The 23750-nt window shown below is 38.3% G+C and overlaps 1 protein-coding gene across 2 annotated transcripts in view; it reads right to left on the minus strand.

Annotated features, from left to right (window-relative positions):
- cdc73 (cell division cycle 73, Paf1/RNA polymerase II complex component, homolog (S. cerevisiae)) overlaps positions 1–23750 on the minus strand; it is a 329568-nt gene that overhangs the window by 13599 nt on the left and 292219 nt on the right. For both annotated transcript variants that reach the window (XM_072274186.1, XM_072274187.1), the window contains exons 14-15: positions 8850–9011; positions 2044–2144 (exon numbers count right to left, since the gene is read on the minus strand). In XM_072274186.1, the coding sequence (XP_072130287.1) occupies positions 2044–2144; positions 8850–9011 (263 nt within the window). The remainder of the gene's footprint in view (positions 1–2043; positions 2145–8849; positions 9012–23750) is intronic.

Raw genomic sequence — 23750 nt, forward strand, 5'->3', positions numbered from 1 at the left:
TATGCTGAAACAATGCTTTAGATGAAGGGATCAAAAGATCTAGAATATCAGACCAGTTGAGAACATATACCACAAGGATAGGGCAGATATATAACGGCACCTTAAGCTAAAGAAAATGATAGATGCAGTATAATGTGGTGAAATTTTACGATTTGGTAGAATACTTGAAAGGAATACAAAAAAACGGCCTGGTATACAAATACAGAAAATTAATATGTAGGTACAGCAAATTAGAGGGAATATACTGGTAACTTTATTGCAAAGATGTTAGAGCATGTTGTAACTACTGTCGTAACTACACAAGTTTATGGAGAGATTATATTTGTACCTTCAAGATTAGTTTTGGTCTCCCTATTCAGAGGAACGCAATAGTTCATGAGACTGACTTCTGGCAGCAGAGGACTCTACATGTGAAAAGATGAGGTGAGGTGATGGGAGTACATGGTGACACAGAACAAGATAGTACAAAATCAGCATGGTTTCCTTCAGGGAAAATCCTGCCTGACGGACCTGTTGGAATTCTTTGAAGAGATTACAAGTAGGATAGATAAAGGGGATGCAATGGATGTTGTATATTTGGACTTTCAGAAGGCCTTTGACAAGGTGCCACACATGAGGCTGCTTGCCAAGTTAAGTGCTCATAGTATTACAGGAAAGTTAAAACATGGTTAGAGCATCGGCTGATTGGTAGGAGGCAGCGAGTGGGAATAAATGGATCCTTTTCTGGTTGGCTGTCAGTGACTTGTGGTGTTCTACAGGGGTCAATGTTGAGACCACTTCTTTTTATGCTGTATATAAATGATTTAGATGATGGAATGGCTTTGTTGCCAAGTTTGCAGATGACAAAGATTGGTTGAGGGGCAGGAACAGGTGGGATACAGAAGGACTTAGACAGATTTGAAGAATGGGTAAGCAAGTGGCAAACAAAATACAATGTTGGAAAATGCACAATCATGCACTTTGGTAGTAGAAATACATGTGAAGACTATTTTCTAAACAGTAAGAAAATCCAAAAATTTGGGATGCAAAGGGACTTGGGAGTCCTTGTGCAGAACAGCCTAATGGTTAACTTGCAGGCTGAGTCGATGGTGAGGAAGGCAAATATCATGTTAACATTCATTTCAATAGGTCTAGAATACAAGAGGAAGGATGTGATGCTGAGGCTTTATAAGGCACTGGTGAGACCTCACCTTGAGTATTGTGAACATCTTAGAAAAGATCTGCTGGCATTGGAGAGGGTCCAGAGGAGGTTCACAAGGATGATTCCAGGAGTGAAGAGGGTTATCATAGGAGGAACGTTTAATAGCTCTGGATCTAACTCACTGGAATTCAGAAGGATTGGTTGGGGGGGGGGAACGGCTTAGACAGAGTAGATGCAGAAAGGATGATCCCCATGGTGGGAGAGTCTAGGTCAAGAAGGCACAGTCTCAGGATAGAGGAGCACCCTTTCAAAACAGAGAAGCAAAGAATTTCTTTAGCCAAAGGGTAGTGAATTTGTGGAATTTGTTGCCACGTGCAGCTGTGGTAGCCAGGTTGTTCTGTGTACTTAAGGCAGGTATTAATAGGTTCTTGATTGGACATGGCATCAAAGCTTACGGGGAGAAGGCCAGGAACTGGGTTTGAGGAGGAGGAAAAAAAAGGATTTGGCCATGATTGAATGGCGGAGCAGACTTGATGGGCCTGATGGTCTAATTCTGCTCCTATGTCTTATGGTCTAAGATCAAATGCAATGGATCTGTCACAGGTGATATTTTGAATGGGGTAGAGGGAAATCGGAACCTTATTGAAACTTTTAACATTATTTTTGGTTGCTGAGAAAATGTTGTTCCTCACTGGAGAGTCTAGAATTTTGAGAGCCATCATCTCTGGATAGGGATGTTATATTCCACTTGTTATATTCAAAATAGAGTTCAGCAGGTTCTTGAACATTTGGGAAATCAAGGGATTGTAGAGCAGTGAAGTCTTATGAATATTGATAAGAGGAGGGTCAGATGGTGTACACCACCTACAGTTCATGTAATCATATAAAAGTAGAAATATTACTTTTTGCGAAGATGTCCACAGGTGAACCATCAGGTAATAACCACGGCCATCCTTTGAATTGCCAGGCAGCTCCTTGTACAAAAACTGCCACAACACGATCCCTGAAAGAAGAATGAAAAACAAGAAACAGTGAAATTTCTGTCATTGTATTAAAAATTCACTTTTAGGTCTCAGAGGAAAAGAGAAGAGTAATATTTTAAACACTACAATTTCAACGAAGGGTATTCCTCTCTTGATCATTTCTGAACTTTCATCTTTTTTCCCCTCCAAACTTCGATTACACCTGCAGTTTCTCTTTAAAATAACAAGTTGAAACCCAAATTAACCACTGTTCATGTGGTTCTTCATTTAATATCAATTTTACTTTATTGGCAGCTCTCTTGTAGCTTTCCTCAAAGTGGGTCAGAGGATTTTCTCTTTTAATTCCCAGGCAACATAATCAGCGCTCCACTTGATGATGTATGAACAACTGCTTTTTAAAGATTATTATGGGTGCATCAGTGCTACTTTTGCATAAGGACATAAGAAACAGGAGTAGGACTGGTTCATGGACTTCTGGCTTCCCTCTCCCGAAGTCCCCAATCAATTCCTTGGTCTTGCTGACATTGTATGAGAGGTGGTTGTTATGACACCACTCAGCCAAATTTTCAGTCTCCCTCCTGTATGCTGATTCATCACCACCTTTGATTCGGCCCACAACAATGGTGTCATCAGCAAAATTGAACATGGTATTAGAGCCGTGCTTAGACCCACAGTCATAGGTGTAAAGCGAGTAGAGAAGGGAGCTAAGCACACTGTCCCATTCCAACTGACTGCATCTAAAAGTGAGGAAATCCAGGGTTCAATTGCACAAGGAGGTATTGAGGCCAAGATCTTGGAGCTTATTGATTAGTTTTCAGGGGATAATGATATTAAATGCTGAACTGTAATCGACAAAGAGGATCGTGATGTATGCACCCTTGCTGTCCAGATGTTCCAAGGTTGCATGAAGAGCCAATGGAATGGCATCTGCTGTGGACCTGTTGCTTCAGTAGATAAAATGAAGTGGATCCAAATTACCTCTCAGGCAGGCGCTGATAGGTTTCATCACCAGCCTCTCAAAACACTTCATCATTGTGGATGTAAGTGCAACTGGGCGATTTGCAATTGGAAATATATTAATCAGATATGAAACATTAATTATATTCAACATACAAGTTTTTTGAAATGGTAATTAAGTTGTGCAACATTTGCACAAAAACAGCTCTTGTCTAGCTGCACGAACAAATAGAACTATTAGTTACACTTTGGAAAAAAAAATCTAACACAATAATGCCAACATGGGTAAAGCCCTATTAACTTAGAAAGAGGTGCTTTCAGAATTTTTTCCAGCTTCCTCTTGCAAATCCTTAAGACTGAGATGAAGGACTCAATATCAATGTATTCTCTTAAAATATACTTTATCCAAGTTTTATATTGTGATTGCTATACCTGCTTCACTCCCTAGCAGTTTAAACATTTCAAGTCAACCTGTTAAAAAGTGAAGCTCACTTTAGGCTTACGATCAGTGACACAGATCGATGCTGGCCTTTTGCTGGCAGACTGAAATAAATAACTTCCTGCACTTGAGACTTTTTGCAAATGCAGTTCTTAAAATGAGAGCTCTAGGCAAAGAACACAGGTCACTTCAGGGAATAGTGAGTGGAGAAGGATTAACTATGCCTCTGACCTACTGTTTATTCAGCAAATGCCACAATAATTGGGTGTTAAATAACAAATTGGTCCCAAAAATCCAAGTCAAAAGAAGAAAAAAAATCTTGAAGTGTAAAGCACAACATTACACAAAAGATTTAGTGGACAAATTTTTTAAAGGAAAATTGCCAAAACTGCTAGAAACCATGTCCCAGAATCCAGCAAAATTGGATGAACTAAGAACTAAGCGGGAAACTGATGTTTTGGGCAGAGACCCTTCGGCAGGATTGCAGAAAGAAAGATGAGGAGTAGATTTTAAAGGTGGGGATAGGGGAGAGAGAAACACAAGGTGACAGGTGAAACCGGGAGGGGAAGGGATGAAGTAAAGAGCTGGGAAGTTGGTTGGTGAAAGGGATACAGGGTTGGAGAAGGGAGAATCTAATAGGAGAGGATAGAAGGCCATGAAAGAAATTAAAGGGTGGAGGAGCACCAGAGGGAGGCAATGGGCAGGTAAAGAGAAAGATGAGAGAGGGTAAAGGGGTTGGGGAATGTTGAAGGAGAGTTGGGGGCATTATCAGAAGTTCGAGAAATTGATGTTCATGTCATCAGGTTGGAGGCTACCCAGATGGAATGTAAGGTATTGTTCCTCCAACCTGAATGTGGCCTCTTCGTGACAGTAGGGGAGGCCATGGATTGACATATCGGAATGGGAATGTGAAGTGGAATTAAAATGGGTGGCCACTGGGAGATCCTGCTTCTGTTGCTGTTAAAATGCAGACAAACATAAAACATAATTTTCAGTATGCTCTCTGAGATTAACCATTTCTAGCCTGTAACTACCCTATCCTGATATATTCCAAAACTCCCTGAATGTGTTACACCTGTCCTCAATGTTACCTACGTTCTTTGGAATTTCTCTTCCGTCACCACCACTACCCCACCTCTCATCCCATAGTCATGCTTTTTTCACTTGTTGCAAAATGATGTGCAATATATATTGCAATTCATGAGAAGACTAGGTAACATATGGAGAGGATGTTTCCTACAGTGGGATAGTCTCAGACCAGACAACACAACCTCAGAATAGAGGGGTGCCCTTTTACAACAGAGCTGAGGAAAAATGTCTTCAGCTAGAGGGTGGTGAATCTGTGGAATTCGTTGCCACAGGCAGTTGTGGAGGCCAAGTCTCTACGTATACTTAAGGGAGAGGTTAATAAGATTCTTGATTGGTCAAGGCATGAAGGGATACGGGGAGAAGGCAGGAGATTGGGGCTGAGAGGGAAAATGAATCAGCCATGATGAAATGACAGAGCAGACTCGATGGGTCAAATGACTTAATTCTGCTCCTGTATCTTATAGTCTTATATCAAAGGAATCTTGTCAAAATAAAGCTTTACAGCAAGGACATTTTATTCCAAAACAGTTTAATTTATGTCCCCAGATTCATAAACTATATAACCAAAATTAAAATTTAAAATCTGAAATAAAATTTTGATTTTGAGGAATGCAATTAAAAGTGTATAAAATTAATAAATAAAATAGCTGTTACAGCCAGACAATTTTGTTTCTAAGGAAGATGCTATTAAGCATCATTTAACTGTATCGAAGGAATTGCTGCTCAGTCTCTTTTACAAGACAAACATTGATGCTTTGAAATAACTAACAGCACATACAATTATTTCTCAATGGAAGGGAAGCATATGTGAAAATTCCGTATACAGAAATTTTTAAAATAATTGATGTTCATCCCTAAATTCCTCACCAATAAGAATAGGTAGGATAGCATCCTTTACAAGTGAAAATACTTATTTTTTAAAGATTTTCAACCAGCAGTATTATCATAATCTGAACTTGTTTTAAAATGTGTATTACTGAACATGAAAGTGTGGCTATTTTACTTACAGAATCTGAAACAAACAAAATCAAACATTCACTGATTATCATCCCCTTCTATCCTAACATTTTTCACCATTAACTACTTCCAACTTGCTATGGTCACTAACCACCATGTTCATCACTGCTATGTATCTTTTATCCCCACTTGCTCTGTACATGTCCTTATGGTGAGAAGAAACTGGCATCTCGACACATGGGAAGATTGGATAGCTTCATTTTAAACTACTGCATGAACAGCATTCTATATACAAAACATAACTGAAACACGCTACTGAAATGTTAATGGTATTGCTGTCACGCAGAACTAGGTAAGTAGTTATTGGATAAACTGCTGTTTTATGAATACAGATGTTACCAAATTGGAAAGGCTGGGTACAGGCCGAATCAAGGCAGCAGATTCCAGGCCCCAGAGCATATTGAAGTGATAGAAACCTATGCTTTTGTGACGATTTAAGCACCAGGCTGAATTGGAAAAGTCAAATATAGGCCGAGTCAAGGTGGCGGGGGTCTAGGCTCCAGAGTGTATCAATGCAACTGAACCAGATGCTTGGATGACGCAAGCACTATGCTGAACAGGAAAGGCTGGGTAAAGACCAAATTGAGGCAGTGGGCTGCAGAATCCAGAGTATAACAAAGTAACTGAACATGATGCTCAGACAACGATTTTGGTGCCAGGCCAGATTGAAAAGGTCAGGCTGTCGGAGACCAAGACATGGGTTGGGCCGGTTCAGCTCGCTGCTCCACAGCATTTACTCGGCTCGGCGCTGAACCAAGAGTCTGTGGACTTCGGGTCAGAATGCTGTTTTGCTTGCATTATTTGTTCTTTTTCTCTCTGCACATTGGGTGTTTAATGGTCTTTTTGTTAATGGGTTCTTTTGGGTTTCTTTGTTTTGTGGCTGCCTATTTGGAGACGAATCTCAAGGCTGTATAACGTACATACTTAAATAATAAATGTACAATGAACTTTGTACGAATAACTTTTCTAAATAAAACTAATATTTCAGATTAATGTTCTCATGAAATGTTAACTCTGTTTCTCTCTTTATTGATGATTCCTGATGTGCAGAGTAGATCTGGAACAATTTGTTTTCTTTGAATTGCATCTGAGCTGTATTAATCTGTTAATACCCAATTTCAAAAACGCATTAAACTTACACTACAACTTCTAGTTATTGTTGATAAGGTACATTATATTGGCATTGGGCACAGAAATGAGAAATGCAAATTAAACAAATTGGCTTCATATTTTAGTAATGTTACTGAGGGAAGATGTGGAATGAAGCTCATAATGTACACGCTAGGGGTTTTTGCTTAACTCCTAGGAATTGCAAAATCATAGGAAGCAGGTTTCACGTCAGTCAGAAGATAACACATGTTGTGCAGAGGGAAGTGAAAAGCACCGATACCTGCATTTTTCTTGTTTATTAATAGGAATTCTTTGTAGATCTTTGTGCATGCTGACAATAAAAGTCATTTCAATATTTTTAATAATAATGTACAAAAGGTTTCTATTTTATGAGAAACAAACACCCTGTTTAACAGAATATTTTAAATTACCAGTTTATGAACACATAGACCCGTAGAGTACTGCAGCACTTCAGCCCATCTAGCTGATGCTGCAACTATTATTCTGCCTAGTCCCATTGATCCATGCCTGGATCATAACCCTTCATAATCCTCCCATCCATGTACTTACCCAAATTTCTCTAAAATGCTGATATTGAACTCACATCCATTGCTTCCATTGGCAGCTCATTCCACATTCTCACCACTGAGTCATGAACTTCCCCCTTAGGTTCCCTTTAAATAGTTCACCCTTAACCTATGAACTCCAGATCCAGTCTCACCTAACCTCAGTGGAAAAAGCTTGCTTGCATTTACTATGTCCATACCCTTATAATTTTGGTACCTCTATTACATAATCTCCCTCATTACCCTATGTCCAGGGAATGAAGAACTATTCAACCTTCCCCAAAACACACTTTCAAGGAATTATGGATTTGCATTCCCAGAACCCTTTGTTCTACCGTACTCCTCAGTGCCCTACTGGTCACAGCGCAAGTCCTACTATGGTTTGTCCTCCCAAAGTGCAACACTTATACTTGCCTGTATTAAGTTCCATCTCCCATTTCTCCAGCTGATGTAGATCCTGCTGCAGGCTTTGATAGCTTTTCTTTCTCTCCATCACACCCCCAATTTTGGTGTAATCTGCAAATTTGCTGATCCAGTTTACCATATTATCATCTAATTCATTGATACAGATGACAAACAACAATGCACTCAGCACCAGTCCGTGCAGCACCCCATTAGTCACAGGCCTCCAGTCAGAGAGGCAACCATCTACTACCACTCTCAGGTTTCTCCCGCGGAGGCAATGTCTAATCCAATTTACTCCCTCATCCTGAACGCCAAGCGACTGAACCTTCCTGACCAGCCTCTCATGCAGGATCTTGTGAAAGGCCTTTATAAAGTCCATGTAGGCAACATCCATTGACTTATCTTCATCAACTTTCCGGGTAACCTCCTCAAAAATTCAGTAAGGTTGGTTAGCCATGATCTACATACACAGAGGCATGTTGGCTATCCTCAATCCCTGTTTATCTAAACACTTCTATGTCCAGTTCCTTAGAATACCTTCCAATAATTTACTCACTACTGACATCATGCTCACTGGCCTATAATTTCCCAACATATTCTTAAGAGCTTCTTTTCAACAATGGAAGAACATTATCTATCCTCCAATCCATCGGAACCTCACCTATGGCTTAAGGACATTTTAAATGCCTCGGCTAGGTCCACTGCAATTTCTGCACTAGCCTCCCACAAGGTTTGAGCGGAGACCTTGTCAGGCCCTGGGGATTTATCCACCCTAATTTGGCTCAAGACAGCAAAAGAATATTACATCCTTTACTTTTTAAGATCAACTTGTTATTCTATATCTTGCTGACACCAGTATGTCATGTTGGCACCAGTATTTGTAGTGACACTTGTGGGCTTCCCTCTACACATCTGTATGTCGTGTTGGTTGCTAACAGAAACACTTCCCTGTAAGGTTTGGTGTACATATGATAAATAGATGAAGCTGAATCTGTTCTTCAGCCCTCACTGAGACCTGTGATCTATTCAAATAGAACATGGAAAAATTACCACTGACAGTGATACTGAAACAGCTCACTGAAAAATCAGGTTTCAAGCACAATGATACTGTATTAGTTAAACAAGTAATTAAACACATGTACCAGTCTTGTGGAAGAAGTTTGAGAGGTTGGTCTATCACTCGATAAGGCACTGTTACACTGATGGCGGCTCCTCCTGGCTGTACTTGGTCCTTTCGCCGTTGGATCAGAATTTCATTTTCCCGCTGGCATCCTTGCTTTTTCTTCTCTTCTGATGGAAAAAACCTGATAAGAAACATGACAGATAGTTAGAATTTTTTCATAATTCTCAACAAGCTGTGAAGAAAACAAAGTGGCACACTGATGTTAACATCCAGTTGGCATAGTTGGGTTCATGGTCATGCTGTTGAAATTGTTGTTTGAACTTCTACATCTATACAAGTAATGAATGGTTGATTTCTTTACAGAAAACTTTTCACCCTGCTCAATCCAAACTGAATTTGAGAGCAGTGCATCATCCCCTTAATGTTTAAGCTAAGTCAGCATGCTTTGGACCATATGAAGGTGTACTCCATAAATGATGAAGAACTCTTTCTCAAGCTTTGTCATGGTCATATAAATGGATTATTCGAACAAGATCAGTTTATTAGCATATACTTGGTGACTAACATATTGTCAACTTTCCTGAAATATGCAAGGCATTCAGTGACATCCAATCACACTTTAAAATTTCTGACAGCAAACCAACAAGATAAATGTTCTATGCTAACTAGCATTTTGATCACTGTACAAACCATGAAAAAATAAGAAGGGCTGAAAGAAAAAAAATTAAACACTTAGAATTTTTAGGTGTTCATTCATGAGATTGAAAGTCTACTCATAAATAATCAGAAAGGTAGCAAATCAATAATTCACACTTTCTACAGCAAAGCCTAGCAGACTACTGAAAATTAAACACTAGAAAACTGTGAAACTGTACACAGCATGGGGTAGCAAGGAATCACTGAAGGCAACTGCTGACTATCCACAATTTACACAGACGTATATTTGGGTTTCACATGCTGTCAGATTTCCTCTATGGTAACAGTGAGGGCTGATTGCCCACTTTATATCTGGCCAAATGGATGTCTCACAGATCAAGATCCACCTCTATCATTTATAATCTTGTTTTTTTTTAACAACAGAATCAATGTTTCCAGTCATTCTTGGACTCATCCCTGCATGTTGTGAAAGTAGTATCTATAGGGCACACGAATACAAGAATATTTTATCTTTTTATGATCTCCATTATTTTATACATTCCTGTAACTATATATATATATATATATTCCTTCTCTTTAAATTTATTTATTGAGATACAGTGCAGAACAGGCCTTTCCATCCTTTCAAGCTGCTGCGCCCAGCAACTGCCAATTTAACCGTAGCCCAATCACAGGACAATTAACAATGACCAATTAACCTACTATACTGGTATGTCTTTGGACTGTGGGAGGAAACTGGAGCATGTGGAGAAAACCCATGCATTCCACGGGGAGGACAGACAGACTCCTTGGAATTGAAATCTGAACCCTGACCCCAAAGCTATAATATCATCAAGCTAACAGTTACACCCAATAGTGAACAATTGGTCAAGAAACACTAGAATTTTGTTGATACACTGTTTTTGATGAGATGGTCTTCTTTGACATTATCTCTGCTTCTTATATGGATTTCATTTATTTATAATAAGCACAACTTTCTGTCTACTTATTTAAGCAGCTGAATATCCCATTTTTACATGTATTTTAATAATTTTCAAAAACGTTTAGAAAAAAACATGAAAGGGGCCAAGGTATTTTGAAGCTGGCTAGCCTAAATCTAAGGTATGGAATCTTTGTTTAACCTAATAAGGAATTTATAGTGGCAGAAATACCAAATCATAAATCGCGATGGAAAAAGGGAAGATTGAAATGGGCTAGAGCAACATTTCTTGCAAAGACATTTCCTCTTCCTCAATGATTAAAGTTTCTGACTGCTATTTGACACACAGGGAAAAGCTCATTACAAGCTTGTGGATACATCTCACAGATATGTGTATTTTTTTCTTACTGTGCAGTGGCCTACATGATTGTGCAGATGCAATGCACATGAGTGTTCAGATCCGCAGAGCCCAATGTAAAGCAGCAACCTAAAAATGCCAAGACTACCATTGATAAATTCAGAAGAGAATTACACTCATGAGATATGGACAACAGTGCCAATGGTGGCACTTAATATCTATTCCTAATAGCTCTTAAAATGAGGTTTCAATGACATTGGTGGGTCTGGTGTCACATAGAGAGGCCTGATCATGAATTTGTTGTCGTTTTCCTTCCTGAAATACATTAGTGAACCAGATGTGTATTTACAACAATTCAATAGTTTTATGGTTACCATTACTAAGACTGGAACTTCATTCAAAATGCTTTAGACTATCCACTGATATGAAAATACTGCCATCACTAATCAGCAAATTCTATTAGCACTGCTCACAGTTCAACTTTTGGATCTTATAGGGTGAAATTTAAGTGGTGAGCTGTTCAGAGTCTTAGGCTGACAGTGAAAGTAACACCCTCTGGTGAGGCAGAAATTAGGATTTTGAACAAGTGTAAAGTTCAGTCATCTGAAACTTGCTTCCTTTGCTGAAGATCCAAAGAACAAACATATATTTATGAACATATATCCCCTAAAAAGAACATACAGATTGATAACCTACATATCTCACCCAAATAATAATTATGATGATGTATCTGGGTATTGTTCATGTTAAATGTGAAACCATTAAGCCAGCAACCATTTTAATTTTTTTGCACAGCAACAAGTATACACTAGAATGTAAAAATTCCTTCCAGTCTCAAAAACAAACTACTTGTACCTCTAAAATAGTGGATTACAGTAACATAATGTATGAAATTAATTCCAACTTGGAGTTGTTGCATGCTGTCAGTACAATTATGTTTTCAGTTAAATTTTTAACACAATTGTATTTATGCATTTGTTCAAAGAACATTTTATCATGGCATACAGGACTTTCTACATAGTGGCCAACCTCAGAAAAGAGGTGTAACTCACTGAATTTACAGCAGTCATAACTCATTACCACTGAACGGTAGACTTTATGCTGTAAATCTAGTCCCTTTAACTGAGGCAATTGGACGTGCTTCCAGTTGTCTCTTGACTCAATCAGAATTGATTTTGTGCTCTTAAGATAACCTTCCGTAGGTCATACCTGGACCTTTATAGTTCTGGATCACTGATCTTCAATGCCACAGAAGACATTTATCCTTGACATTTCATAGCAAGGCATATTTACACAGAGGTTTTATATATTGTACTTAAGTAGATCCTTACAGTGCCTTGAATGAATACTCAGCCTACACGACTACTTTCACATTTTACTGTCTTACTTTCTAAATTTAAAATATATTGAAGTAGGATTTTTTTTTACCTAATCTACAAAGTAACACATCATGTTAAATCAAAAGAAAAAATCTAAAGCCTGGTAACAATTTACTAAAATTACAAACCAAAATTGTGAGGCTGAAAAAGTATTAATCTCTTTTGTAATTACTACACTAACTTTCCTCAGGTACAATACTGTATATTACCTTAACAACTCACCCAAGCCGTTGATACAGAAAATTAGAAGATCACCTAAATAAATACCCCCTCGTTCTATAACGTCCAACAACCTGGTAGATTTTCAACAGACCAAATAAAATAAAGACAAAAAGAGTATTCAAGGCAATTCAGGGAAATTAATATAGAAAAGCACATATCTGGGGAAGGGTATAAAGGCACTGAACATTACCTTGGAGCTTAGTGTAGTCCACCATGAAAAAATGGAAAAAATATGAAACTACAGCCACATAGCCTACATCGAGCCTGCCCCTCTAAAATTAGTCACTGGAAAAGAATGGCACTTGTAAGAGAGGCTATTGTGACACCAACAGTCATTCTGAGTGAGCTGCTGAAGACAGTGACTGCAACTGAAGATGAAGCTCATGGTTCTACAATCTCTAATACCTTGCACAAAAAGGATAAAAAAAAAGAAAAAGCATATCCCTGCCCAAGACTGTACATTCACCAGCAAGATAGTCAGGAGTTGGGGTCTAAAGCCTCGCTGCTTCATTTGTACCAGTAGACCGGTGTGCCTTCCCCACTTCTATTCTCTTAAAGGGGCACTGCACTCATGACCTGAGCCTGCAGTCCAGGATCTGTCGATTTTGAGTATCGATAGATTTTTTAAATGTCTTAAAATGACACTGCTTACTGAAGTACCTATGGCTATGAATGTGGATTTCAGCTAAAGTAGACCTCAACAAGAATATTTGGATTTCAAATGAGTTTTTAACGAGGAAAACCACAAAATGAAGAAGTCCTTGTATCTTTACGTACTTTTTGGGCATTACACTACAATCCATTTCATCAATTGCAAGTGTTTCACAGCTGGAAAGGCAAAATCATCAATACCAACTTTGAATACACAGTCAATAACTGTCCTCGCTGAACTAATAGATGGTGCTAATGTAGCAATTAGCCCCCAGCTACAACCTCACTGTCTGATAATTCATCAGCAACTTGAAGTGCTGAAATAAACAGAACCTAACATCTTATCAATGAAATCCTGGCCTCAAAAAAGCATACATGTAAATTTACAAACTTGTTCCATTTACCAAATCTTAAAATTAAAAGCTTAGCTTCATTTTTCACATATACATTGGAACGTAAGTGAAATGCAATCAAATCAGTCAGGATTGTGCTAAGCAGTCTGCAAGTGTCACCACACTTCTGGCGCCAACATAGCATGCCCTCAACATGCTAACTCCAACTGTATGTCTTTGGAATGCGTGAGGAAACCAGAGCACTGATGCATTCACAGGGAGAATGTACAAATTCCTACAAACAATAGTGGGAATTGAACTCCGATCTTACAGCTGGCACTGTTACAACTGGTGTTAACCACTATGCTACTGTGCTACACCACCTTATTAAAAAGAAACATATTATGCCAAATCTTTCTTTCAGCATAATTTCCAATTTGTATTTTTATATATATGTGTATATATATGATTCATAAAGTAAAATAATCCAACTGAAACCAAAATTCTGCATTTGCAAATAAATTGCTGGAGTCAAAATGTTGCACATCACATGCTATTTGTTTACCGATCTATTCCCTAAGAAAAAAGCCAATTTGGCTTAGTATTTTAAGATAATACATAGTGCAAGAATATACATTCAAACTTACAGGTATGTTATGAGGATTGTTAGATGAATATGTGGCACACTGGATAATATTAACAAACAACTTTGAGGAAACATCAACTATTGCACACCACGGATCCAAAGTGAGTCAAATTCTAATAAAAATTGACATTGCCAGTTTTGAAGGAGTTAGAATATTGGCATACTCATCAAAAAATAATTTGTTAATCATCTTATGCAATGATTGCATTAGAAAAATATCCTGATTGCTGTTGTAGTACAAAAATTAATACTACAGCTAAAAGAACATTTTCAATGTTAAATATATTAATCAAATCAATATCACCAAGAAGAAAATACAGGTAGACAGCATATCACAAATCATGTTGGTGTTTGTCCTCCACAAGCAATAATCCTAACCCTACAAGCCTGCTACAACGTAAGCTGTAAAATACAGAAAAAAACATTATCCACAGCTTTAATTCCTGTAGTTCAGAAAAAAAACAAACATTAAAGCTCACCAAAAGTGCAAGGCCAGAAATGGACTAGATGACCAGAATTCTTGTTCAAATTCATGAAGTTAAATACAAGCTTTCCCTTTACCTTGCTGTGTACAGCAGATTAAAGTTCAGATTTCTGGGTCAATCCAAAAGGAAATAACCAGACTTGGAATATCGTTGCCAACCAATGATCTTTCCTTAAAGTTGTCAGCATCAAGTTCAGATGTAATGCCACCCCCCTCCCCACCTTACTCATTGAACCTCAGATTAATAACCTGGCAATGGCCCTTTAATTAACAAAATTTTTGAGTTAGGTACACATGGCTGCAGTGCCCTGTGAAACCATGAAAGCATAATGCAAGCTTCAGGACAGGGGGAAAGGTGAGGGTTGGGGGGTGCGTGGTAGAATAATTAATGAGAAAAAAGAAATCCTTTTCCAACAAGCTTCAATATATGATCAGACATATTTAAAGGCAGCTTAAGTAATGATTAATTAAGACTATTTTAAATTCTTAATTATATTAAATATACGGACTATAATTTAAGGATAAACATTCAGATTAGATATATTACTGTTAACATCTAATGACAGCAGATACATAAATGTAAATATGAGATTTCACAACTGACTATAGCTGGTCAAACCATCAAACCTACAAGCATTCTTCAAATCCTTCCCTCTCCTTCATTCTTCAGTCCTGATGAAGGGTTCCGGCCCGAAACGTCAACTCATCGTTTCAACTGATGCTACCCGACCTGCTGGGTTCCTCCAGTGCACTGTGAGTGTTGCTTTGATCCCAGCATCTGCAGATTATTTTGTGTTTATGACTATAGCTGGTGTTCCCTATGTCTGCTAAAGAATTTTGGAAAGCTAAAACGTGACAAAGGTTTTTAATTTTTAAAGAGGTAATGGGCACACTTTCAAAAATCTTATTACTAGCACAAGTGTGTGAAATTATTTTTAAAGTACACCTCATTTCACAGTATATCATATTGTGGTAACTCTAAATAACTTGCTTTGTCAACATGAAGCAGATATTGAGATACTGTGATTTTACATGGTCCTATTTTAAGGAATATGAATTAAATTTTACAAGATTTGGAACAGTTAGGGCCAATTCAAATCAGGCTTCTAACTTAAACCTGGAATGTCTATATACTAAACTCACTAGCCCATCCAACAATCTCTATCAGGCAATAATTTTACTACCAATTTTATGCAGACATCCCACCCTGCAAAATCACATTTCAGGGAGGTAGCACCATCAATTTGCAGGAGACTCCCGGAACTTCCGGGAGAGGTGGGATGTCTGCAATAGAGTAGCTCCTTAGCAGCTAGCCAGCTAGATTAAATAACGTTAGCTATGCTAATGAACGAATGACACCTGTTAAACTCACCTCAACATGTCTTGTACCATGGGCAATAGAAAAGTCATTGTTGCAAACAGTGCACTGAGCAACACTGTCATTATTTTGACCTCTATTAGGCAGGGGTACACTTTAGTGTAGTCTGGGGTGACGTACGTTTTATATTTTTTTTTGGAACACTCTGCCACTCTGACTTTTTTGCGAACTCTCTTGCTCTCTCGCTCATGGTCGCTCTCACTTGCGCTCGCTCTCTCGTGGTCTCTCTCTCTCTCACTTGCGCTTGCTTTCTTACTCTTGTGCTCACTCTCTCGCTCTTTCTCGCGCGTTCTCTGATGCTCACTTTCAAAAAAATCAATTTCTGGGACATTGTATATAATTTGCAGGCATCAGGGAGCCACTATTAATATGCAGGAGACTCCCGGAACTTCTGGGAGAGGTGGGATGTCTGTTTATGTCTGCATTTTTCAGAGTCGGCATGTTGAATTGAGATATTCAGTACATTACCATTCCTGAAAGCTATTAGATTTCTAGCAATAAAAGTTTGTTCCTGGTGGTGAAGTGCTTGCAAGTAATGCTTTACAGTACCAACTATGTTCAAGCCTTGTCATTGTCTGTACATACCCCCGTAACTACATGGGTTTCCACACACATTCTAACGATGTGCACATTATAGTTAGTAAGTTGGGGGTATGCTACATTGGTGCCTGAAGGACGGCGACACTTGCAAGCTGCCCCCAGCACATCTTGAATTGTGTTGGTTAACACAAACAACACATTTCACTGTACACGTGACAAATAGAGCTAATCTTTAATCTTTTTAATCTTTTAAAATCTTACAAAGCTCTACGCTGTAGGTGTCAGTTTATTTTTCTAAAGACACTAAGTGAAGTTAGATTACTTTTAACTCAGCTGCTGTGGTTTGTTCTCTTTCCACATGGATTACCAGGAATCAGTTGTTCAACATTCAGGAAAATTCTGCCTTTTTTTATTTCAAGTAATGGACAAAACTCACAACTACTGGCTTCCAATAAAATGGTTCATAAATAAATAGTAAGACCTGTTAACAAGAGATGTATCAGAATCAGAAAAGAAGGAAAAAAAACATTACATTCAATATAAACTATCACCGAATTATACATGATGCTAAGACTGTTTCTTCCTTGCATCTTAAAGAATCATTTGTACTGCCATTCCCTTTAAAAATCATCATGAACAAACGTGATTGTGTGGTTTTATATACAGGTGTCCCCCGCTTTTCGAACATTCGCTTTACAAAACCTCACTGTTACGAAAGACCTACATTAGTACCCTGTTTTCGCTTTCAGAAGGTGTTTTCACTGTTACGAAAAAAAGGCAGCGCACGAAAAAATCAGCACGCCGCGTGCCCCGAGCAGCCGCTGTCCCCCGGATTCAGAACTGCATTCTAGCCGGCATTGCTTAAACACGTGCCTGTGAGCAGCCGTTAGCAAGATGAGTTCTATGGTATTGGAAAAGCCTGAAAGAGCTCGTAAGGGTGTTACACTTAGCGTAAAACTAGACAAAATTAAGCGTTTCGATCGTGGTGAACGAAGTAAGGATAAAGTGAGTTTGGCTTGTAGAAGCTGACGAACATGATGTTGAAGAGGTTTTGCATCCCATGACCAAGAACTGATAGATGAAGAGCTGATGCAATTGGAAGAGGAAAGGATAACAATCAAAACCGAATGCAGTAGCAAACGGACCGAAAGTGAAGTCGTCCAGGAACTGAACATGAAGCAACTGCATGAGATTTTTGCTGCAATGATAATGTACGACTTTAATTTTGAAAGGGTACGTAGGTTTAGGGGATATTTGCAGGATGGTTTGAGTGCTTACAAAGAACTGTATGATAGAAAAATGCGCGAGGCTCAGCAGTCAAGCAAGCCTTCCACATCAGCCACAGCAGACGACGAACCTCGACCTTCGACATCGAGGCAGGCAGTCATAGGAGAAGATGAGCTGCCTGTTCTAATGGAAACAGACGACGAGATGACACCCCAGTGTCCCACCAACCCGCAATTCGTGGAGAATGCAGCAGTAGCCGGGAGACACACAGCACATCTTTAAGAAAAAAGCCGAAATAAACATGCTAATTAATTAGGTGCCGCCCGACACATAATTGTCGGCCCAGATCAGAGACGATGCAATCGGAAATCGGCACTGATCTGGGCCGACAATTATGTGCTGCGCGGCACCTAATTAATTAGCATGTTTATTTTGACTTTTTTCTTAAAGATGTGCTGTGTGCCTCCCGGCTACCGTTGCACCCCTGCATGCTTTGCAGATCGGTATCGGTCGGTGCCTGGAGGGTGGGGTCCACTGCACCACTCAACCTGCGACGACCCAGTCTAACACACCACCATCAGTGTGCTCGGCGCTGAACCAATTCCAGTAAGTGATACTACACTGTACATACATTATTTCTACTTAATATAGGCTGTGTATTTTTACGTGTTATTTGTTATGATTTGGTAGCTTCATAGCTTAAAGGTTACTGGAGAGCGCTTGCACCGTGTTTTTGCCAACAGCGCTTGCGTGAGATTTTCTGCCGACGGCACTTGCGTGAGATTTTCGCTACGGAGAACAGTGCAGTAATGATTGTGGAAAAGTATTTCTACTTTATATAGGCTGTGTATTTATCATATCATTCCTGCTTTTACTATATGTTACTCTTATTTTAGGTTTTATGTGTTACTTAGCATGATTTGGTAGGTTATTTTTGGGTCTGCGAACGCTCACAAATTTTTCCCATATAAATAAATGGTAATTGCTTCTTCGCTTTACGACAATTCGGCTTACGAACCGTTTCATAGGAACGCTCTACCTTCGGATGGCAGGGGAAACCTGTACTGATTTTTTTTTTATTAGTTATAGAGGTTCACATTTAATTTCATCTTCTCCCCATTTTCAAATAGCAATTCTTCTCTTGTAATGGGTATATAAAGCATTTATGTGGGCTAAATGGCTTATGTGCTAAACATCAAAATTTAATATATTCACTACTCAGCTCATAAGCATCAAATTGATCACAAAACCTTATTGGTTGACAGAAGTTATGGATAGGTTAGGTAGCTTCATAAACAGGTAATCCACCTTTACAGGTGAGGCACAGCTTGAGGTTTGACTGATCAGGTTTTCTATGTCAGGTGTAGATATAAATAAATAAAACAAATCCAAGTTGGTCAAAGGACAAACCGTCAGGTTCATTCAAAATATGTGCAAATAAGGAGACAATAAATATTTCAATGATCAGATTCAGACTGAGGTAAGAGCATTCATCTATTGCACTCTTTACCTTGTATTTCAGGTGAGCCTAATGTGCCTGATGTTGATGTCTCCCATAAGCCAAGCTTCATTCCTGTTCCTCAACAGGGCAGACTCTCCCACTTCCAAAAAAAGCAATATACTTTATTTAGGCTTGTATTTTGCACTCGCATACAGACCGAATCTTCTGACCTGAGCAGTGTCAACTTTCACTCTTTGCTACATGATTTGATCGACATTTAAAACTCATAATGTTCACGAACTGCAGAACAGATCCTGAAAATAATCTACTTATTCATTTGTGGGATATGCGACCAGCATTTATTACCCACCCCAAGTGTTGAGTATTTGCTGTCTCTGGAGACCAGAAGAAGTAATGTTGTCAGGTCTCCTTCCCTAAAGAATACTAAAGTAAAAGTTGAGATTTAAAAATAACAGCCCAAAATTCTGTGGTCACGTGTTGATCTAAACATTTTAGTTACAGAATTTATTCAATGAATTGAGTTAAAATGCACGTTATTACACAGGATTTGAGTTCACATGTCTGAAGCATCAGTCCAGACTTTTGAATTGTTGTATTGTAGCTGTTATAACCTTATTCACTTAGGGGATGGGGACACATTCCTCTTCCTCAAAGTGAAGTTCACAAGTTAAACATTTTCACAAATTGTATAAAATGTAAAGGGCAAAATTGTAGACTTCAATGTTAAAACAAAATCTTGTCCATTCCAATGGAATAAATTGATTACAAACCTGCTTTTTCAAAAATAGATTTCATTATCTAAAGTGGTTCTCATAACATTTGTTAAAAACACCAAAAGCTGGGTGGAATTACAACAGTCGGTAAAAGTGACTCTTTACATCTTAAGTAATGTTAAGCAGAAATCTCTGCAGTGATACCAAAGAGGGAGCCAAAGGGTGGGTAACAAAATAACATATCCATTAGATTAAAGTACCTTGGTATTCACTACGTTTACAGATGGCAGATGACAGCTTGCTATTGCTCAAATTGGATTAACACCCACAAATGCTTTTACATATCTCTTCCTATTATTTGTGCCTGGAAGTTGTAACAGAAAAATTACATGATTATTACACTCACTTCAAAGAAGTCTTGCTGACCTGGCTGATGTGAATTGGATAACAGCAATACTTATTATCAAACCAATAAATACTTATGGACAAATGTAAAAAGCCAATAAATAGATAAATGAATGAAAGACATGTTTTAAAATTGGCTCAGGTTTCAAATATACCAATTTTCAAAACATCTGAATTCAGTTGTTTTTCAACCATAACATTTTAAATACTATAAAACTAATATATGTGCATTTTTGAATTGTAGAAGTATTCTCTTATTCCAATCTGAAAAATTTATATTTTGTCTTAATCACAATTGTTTCATCAAGGTTATGGTGAGAAGGCAGGAGAATGGAGATGAGAAAGAAAATAAGTCATCCATGATTGAATGTGAAGCAGGCTAGATGGGCTGAATGGCCCAATTCTGCTCCAGTACCTTATGGTCTTATGGTCTAATTCCTCAACCATGCAAGGGTGATCCTGAGTTCCAGCCAGACAGCTAATGATCAAACTTCAAGTCACAGGTTTCAACTAGACTATTTGCTTATAAGTAATCCATACTACAAAGGAAGTAGAAACAGTTTATAGAAATTTCATAAATGGGATTGAATTAATTGTTCAAATTCTATACCTCACATCTTCAGTGACAACACAGAACGAGACTATTTAATTCATGGAGCACGAGCAACTCAAAACGAACACTCCAACAACACATCTTGATCAGTTTTGCATTTTCATTTGTTTCTCCTCCAAAAAAATTGAATGTCTCTAGTTCAATGATTCAATGGAGCAGAGCATTAAATTTTCAAACAGTCCTCAAATGGGTTTGTATTTCTGTCAAGGCTCTTCCAAAATAAAAGCACCAGTTTCATCTCTAATTAGTACATGTATCAAAAATAAAACTCATTACCTATGGATGCATCATAATTTCTTTTTGCTTGCGTTCAATAAATTTGAGCATAGCACTTAATATTTTAAATTATTTTTGCTTCAACTAGTAATACTTCTGCATTAGGTTCATTGCTATGGAAATGCTTAAAGTAGTCTAACCTAGCACATTTCAAACAAGCAGATTTCCTGATATAAAAATTGCAGGCTGTCTAGAATTGTCCAGATATAAACAACATCAGTTTTTTAAAGAAAGTACATCTTCAGTAATAATTTTCATTCATATCAAATCAATGTTAGGTGAATTTTTTTGAAAGAAATTAGTTACCAAAGAAAATATGAACTTGTTGTGTTAATCAGAACATCAGTGATCACAGGTGAGGGACATCAATGGAACCTACTGCTAATAAAAGGAAACTCAAAATAAAATTGGAGAAATTTTGAATCTTTCAAGAATCATTAGGTTGTGGAATGGTTCCATGCAATTAGAAAATCATCAAAGTCATCCCACTCTGTAAGAAGGGAGGGAGACATAAGACAGGAAATTACAGGACAACTAGCCTGACTTCACTGGTTGGTTAGATTTTAGAGTCCATTATTATTAAGGATGTGGTTTTGGGGTACTTGGAGGCACATGATAAAATAGGCTGAAAACAGCATGATATTAAGGGATATCTGACAGAATTTTTTGAGGAAGTAACAGGCAGAAAAGTGAAAGGAAAGTCAGTGGACTTTAATTACCTGGATTTTCAGGAGGCCTTTGACAAGGTGCCACCCAAGATAAGTGCCCGTGGTATTACAGGAAAGTTACTAGCATAGATAGAAACTATGGTCCAGAAAGCAAAGTGGGTTAAAAGGGACCTTTTCTAATTGGCTGCCAGTGGCCAGTATTGGGCCAGCTACTTCTCAAATTATATGTTACTGATCTAAATAATGGAATTGATGGCTTTTTGGCCAGGTTTGCGGATGATACGAAGACAGGTGGAAGAGGAGGTACTGTTGAGGAAGCAGAGAATCTGTATAAGTATTTGGAGAGATTAAGAGAATGGACAATGAAATGGCGGATGGAATACAGGGTAGGGAAGTGCATGGTCATGCACTTTGGTAGAAAGAATAAAGGCACAGGTGAGTGATAGCTCTGGGTCTGTGGTCTCTGCAGTAGAGAAGAATGTAGGGGGATCTCATTGAAATCTACCAAATATTGGAAGACCCTGGATAGAGTGGACATGGAAAGGATGCTTTCAACAGTGGGAGAAGCAAGGACCAAAGGGCAAAGCCTCAGAATAGAAGGACGTCCCTTTAGAACAGAGAAAAGGAGGGATTACTTCAGACAAAGGATGGTGAATTTGTGGAATTCATTGCCACAGATGGCTGTGAAGGCCAAGTCACTGGGTATATTTAATGCATAGGCTGGTGATTTTTGATTAGTAAGTGTCAAAGGTTATGAAGAGAAAATGGGAGAATGGGGTGGAGAGAGATAACAAATCAGCCACGATGGAATAGTATATCAGATTCGACTGGCTGAATGGCCTAATTCTGTTCTTGTGGTCTTATAATTAAGCAAGCCACAGACTCTTGCACTCCAGGTCATTTCAATGCTAAAGTTGATTTCCCCTGATGGGTCAAAGCAATATGCTCCAAATTATGCACCAATGAGACTGGGTAAATTAACGCAACAATTCGGTCTCAGATTCTTTGCCAAACACCAAGAATTTCAATTGCAATGGGAATGATTCATGCTGTGGTGTAAAACTGCAGCATGGCCTTCAATTAACATACCCTAATGCAAAGCACAGAAAACAAATCATAGTTGATGCATTGTGCCGAGTGTTTTCAAAAGAAGCGAAGTCTCTCATATGCCGCACCAGAGCAATGAAATTGCACTTTCTGAAAACTCTAGTTTAGAAATTAAATATTATATATTTTAGATTATGACTGAACTGTTTACTAAATTGCTTTTAAAAAATTCAAATCAATTTGCTACAGAGATATTTTAGCAACATTGCTTGAGCAAAGAATATGTAACACTGTTAAAAATGGAGGACTAATCATACCCAGTTCCATAATACATTCAAAACATAATTTTGTACGATAACCGATTAAAAGTAACAGGAGAGCCTATTCAATTTAATATTTTAAGGTTTTAGATTTAAGATTTAAATGAGGAGATATTAATTAGGTAGCAGAATATTTTAAAGAAAACATCCACTGGATGAAATGTTCTTTGAACATAAATATTTTGCTTATGAACATGAACCTGCAACTACTGAAAGTGGTGACATCACAACCAAAAGATTAATTGCCTCCTTCTTCAAAGAGGTTGCCTACCTGTGTATTTCTAATATTCTCTGTTTTAAATCAATTCAAGTTTAATGTCATGCAACCGTACACATGAATACAGCCAAACAAAACAGTGTTCCTTTGGAGCCAAGATTCAAAACACAGTTCCAACAGTCACATATAGCACAAGGGAAACGGGAAGGGGAATGGGGGGGGGGGGGGGGGAGGTAATTAAAGGTAGTTCGAAAATTCGATGTTCAAGATGGAGGCTACCCACATGGAATATAAGGTGTTGCTCCTCCGACCAAAGTGTAGCCTCATCCTGGCAGTAGAGGAGACCACGGAGTGGAAATGGGAAGTGGAACTGAAATGGGTAGCCACTGAGAGATCCTGCTTTTTT

This window comes from Mobula birostris, chromosome 12 (assembly GCF_030028105.1).
Source record: "Mobula birostris isolate sMobBir1 chromosome 12, sMobBir1.hap1, whole genome shotgun sequence".
In the NCBI taxonomy this organism is placed as follows: Eukaryota; Metazoa; Chordata; class Chondrichthyes; order Myliobatiformes; family Myliobatidae; genus Mobula; species Mobula birostris.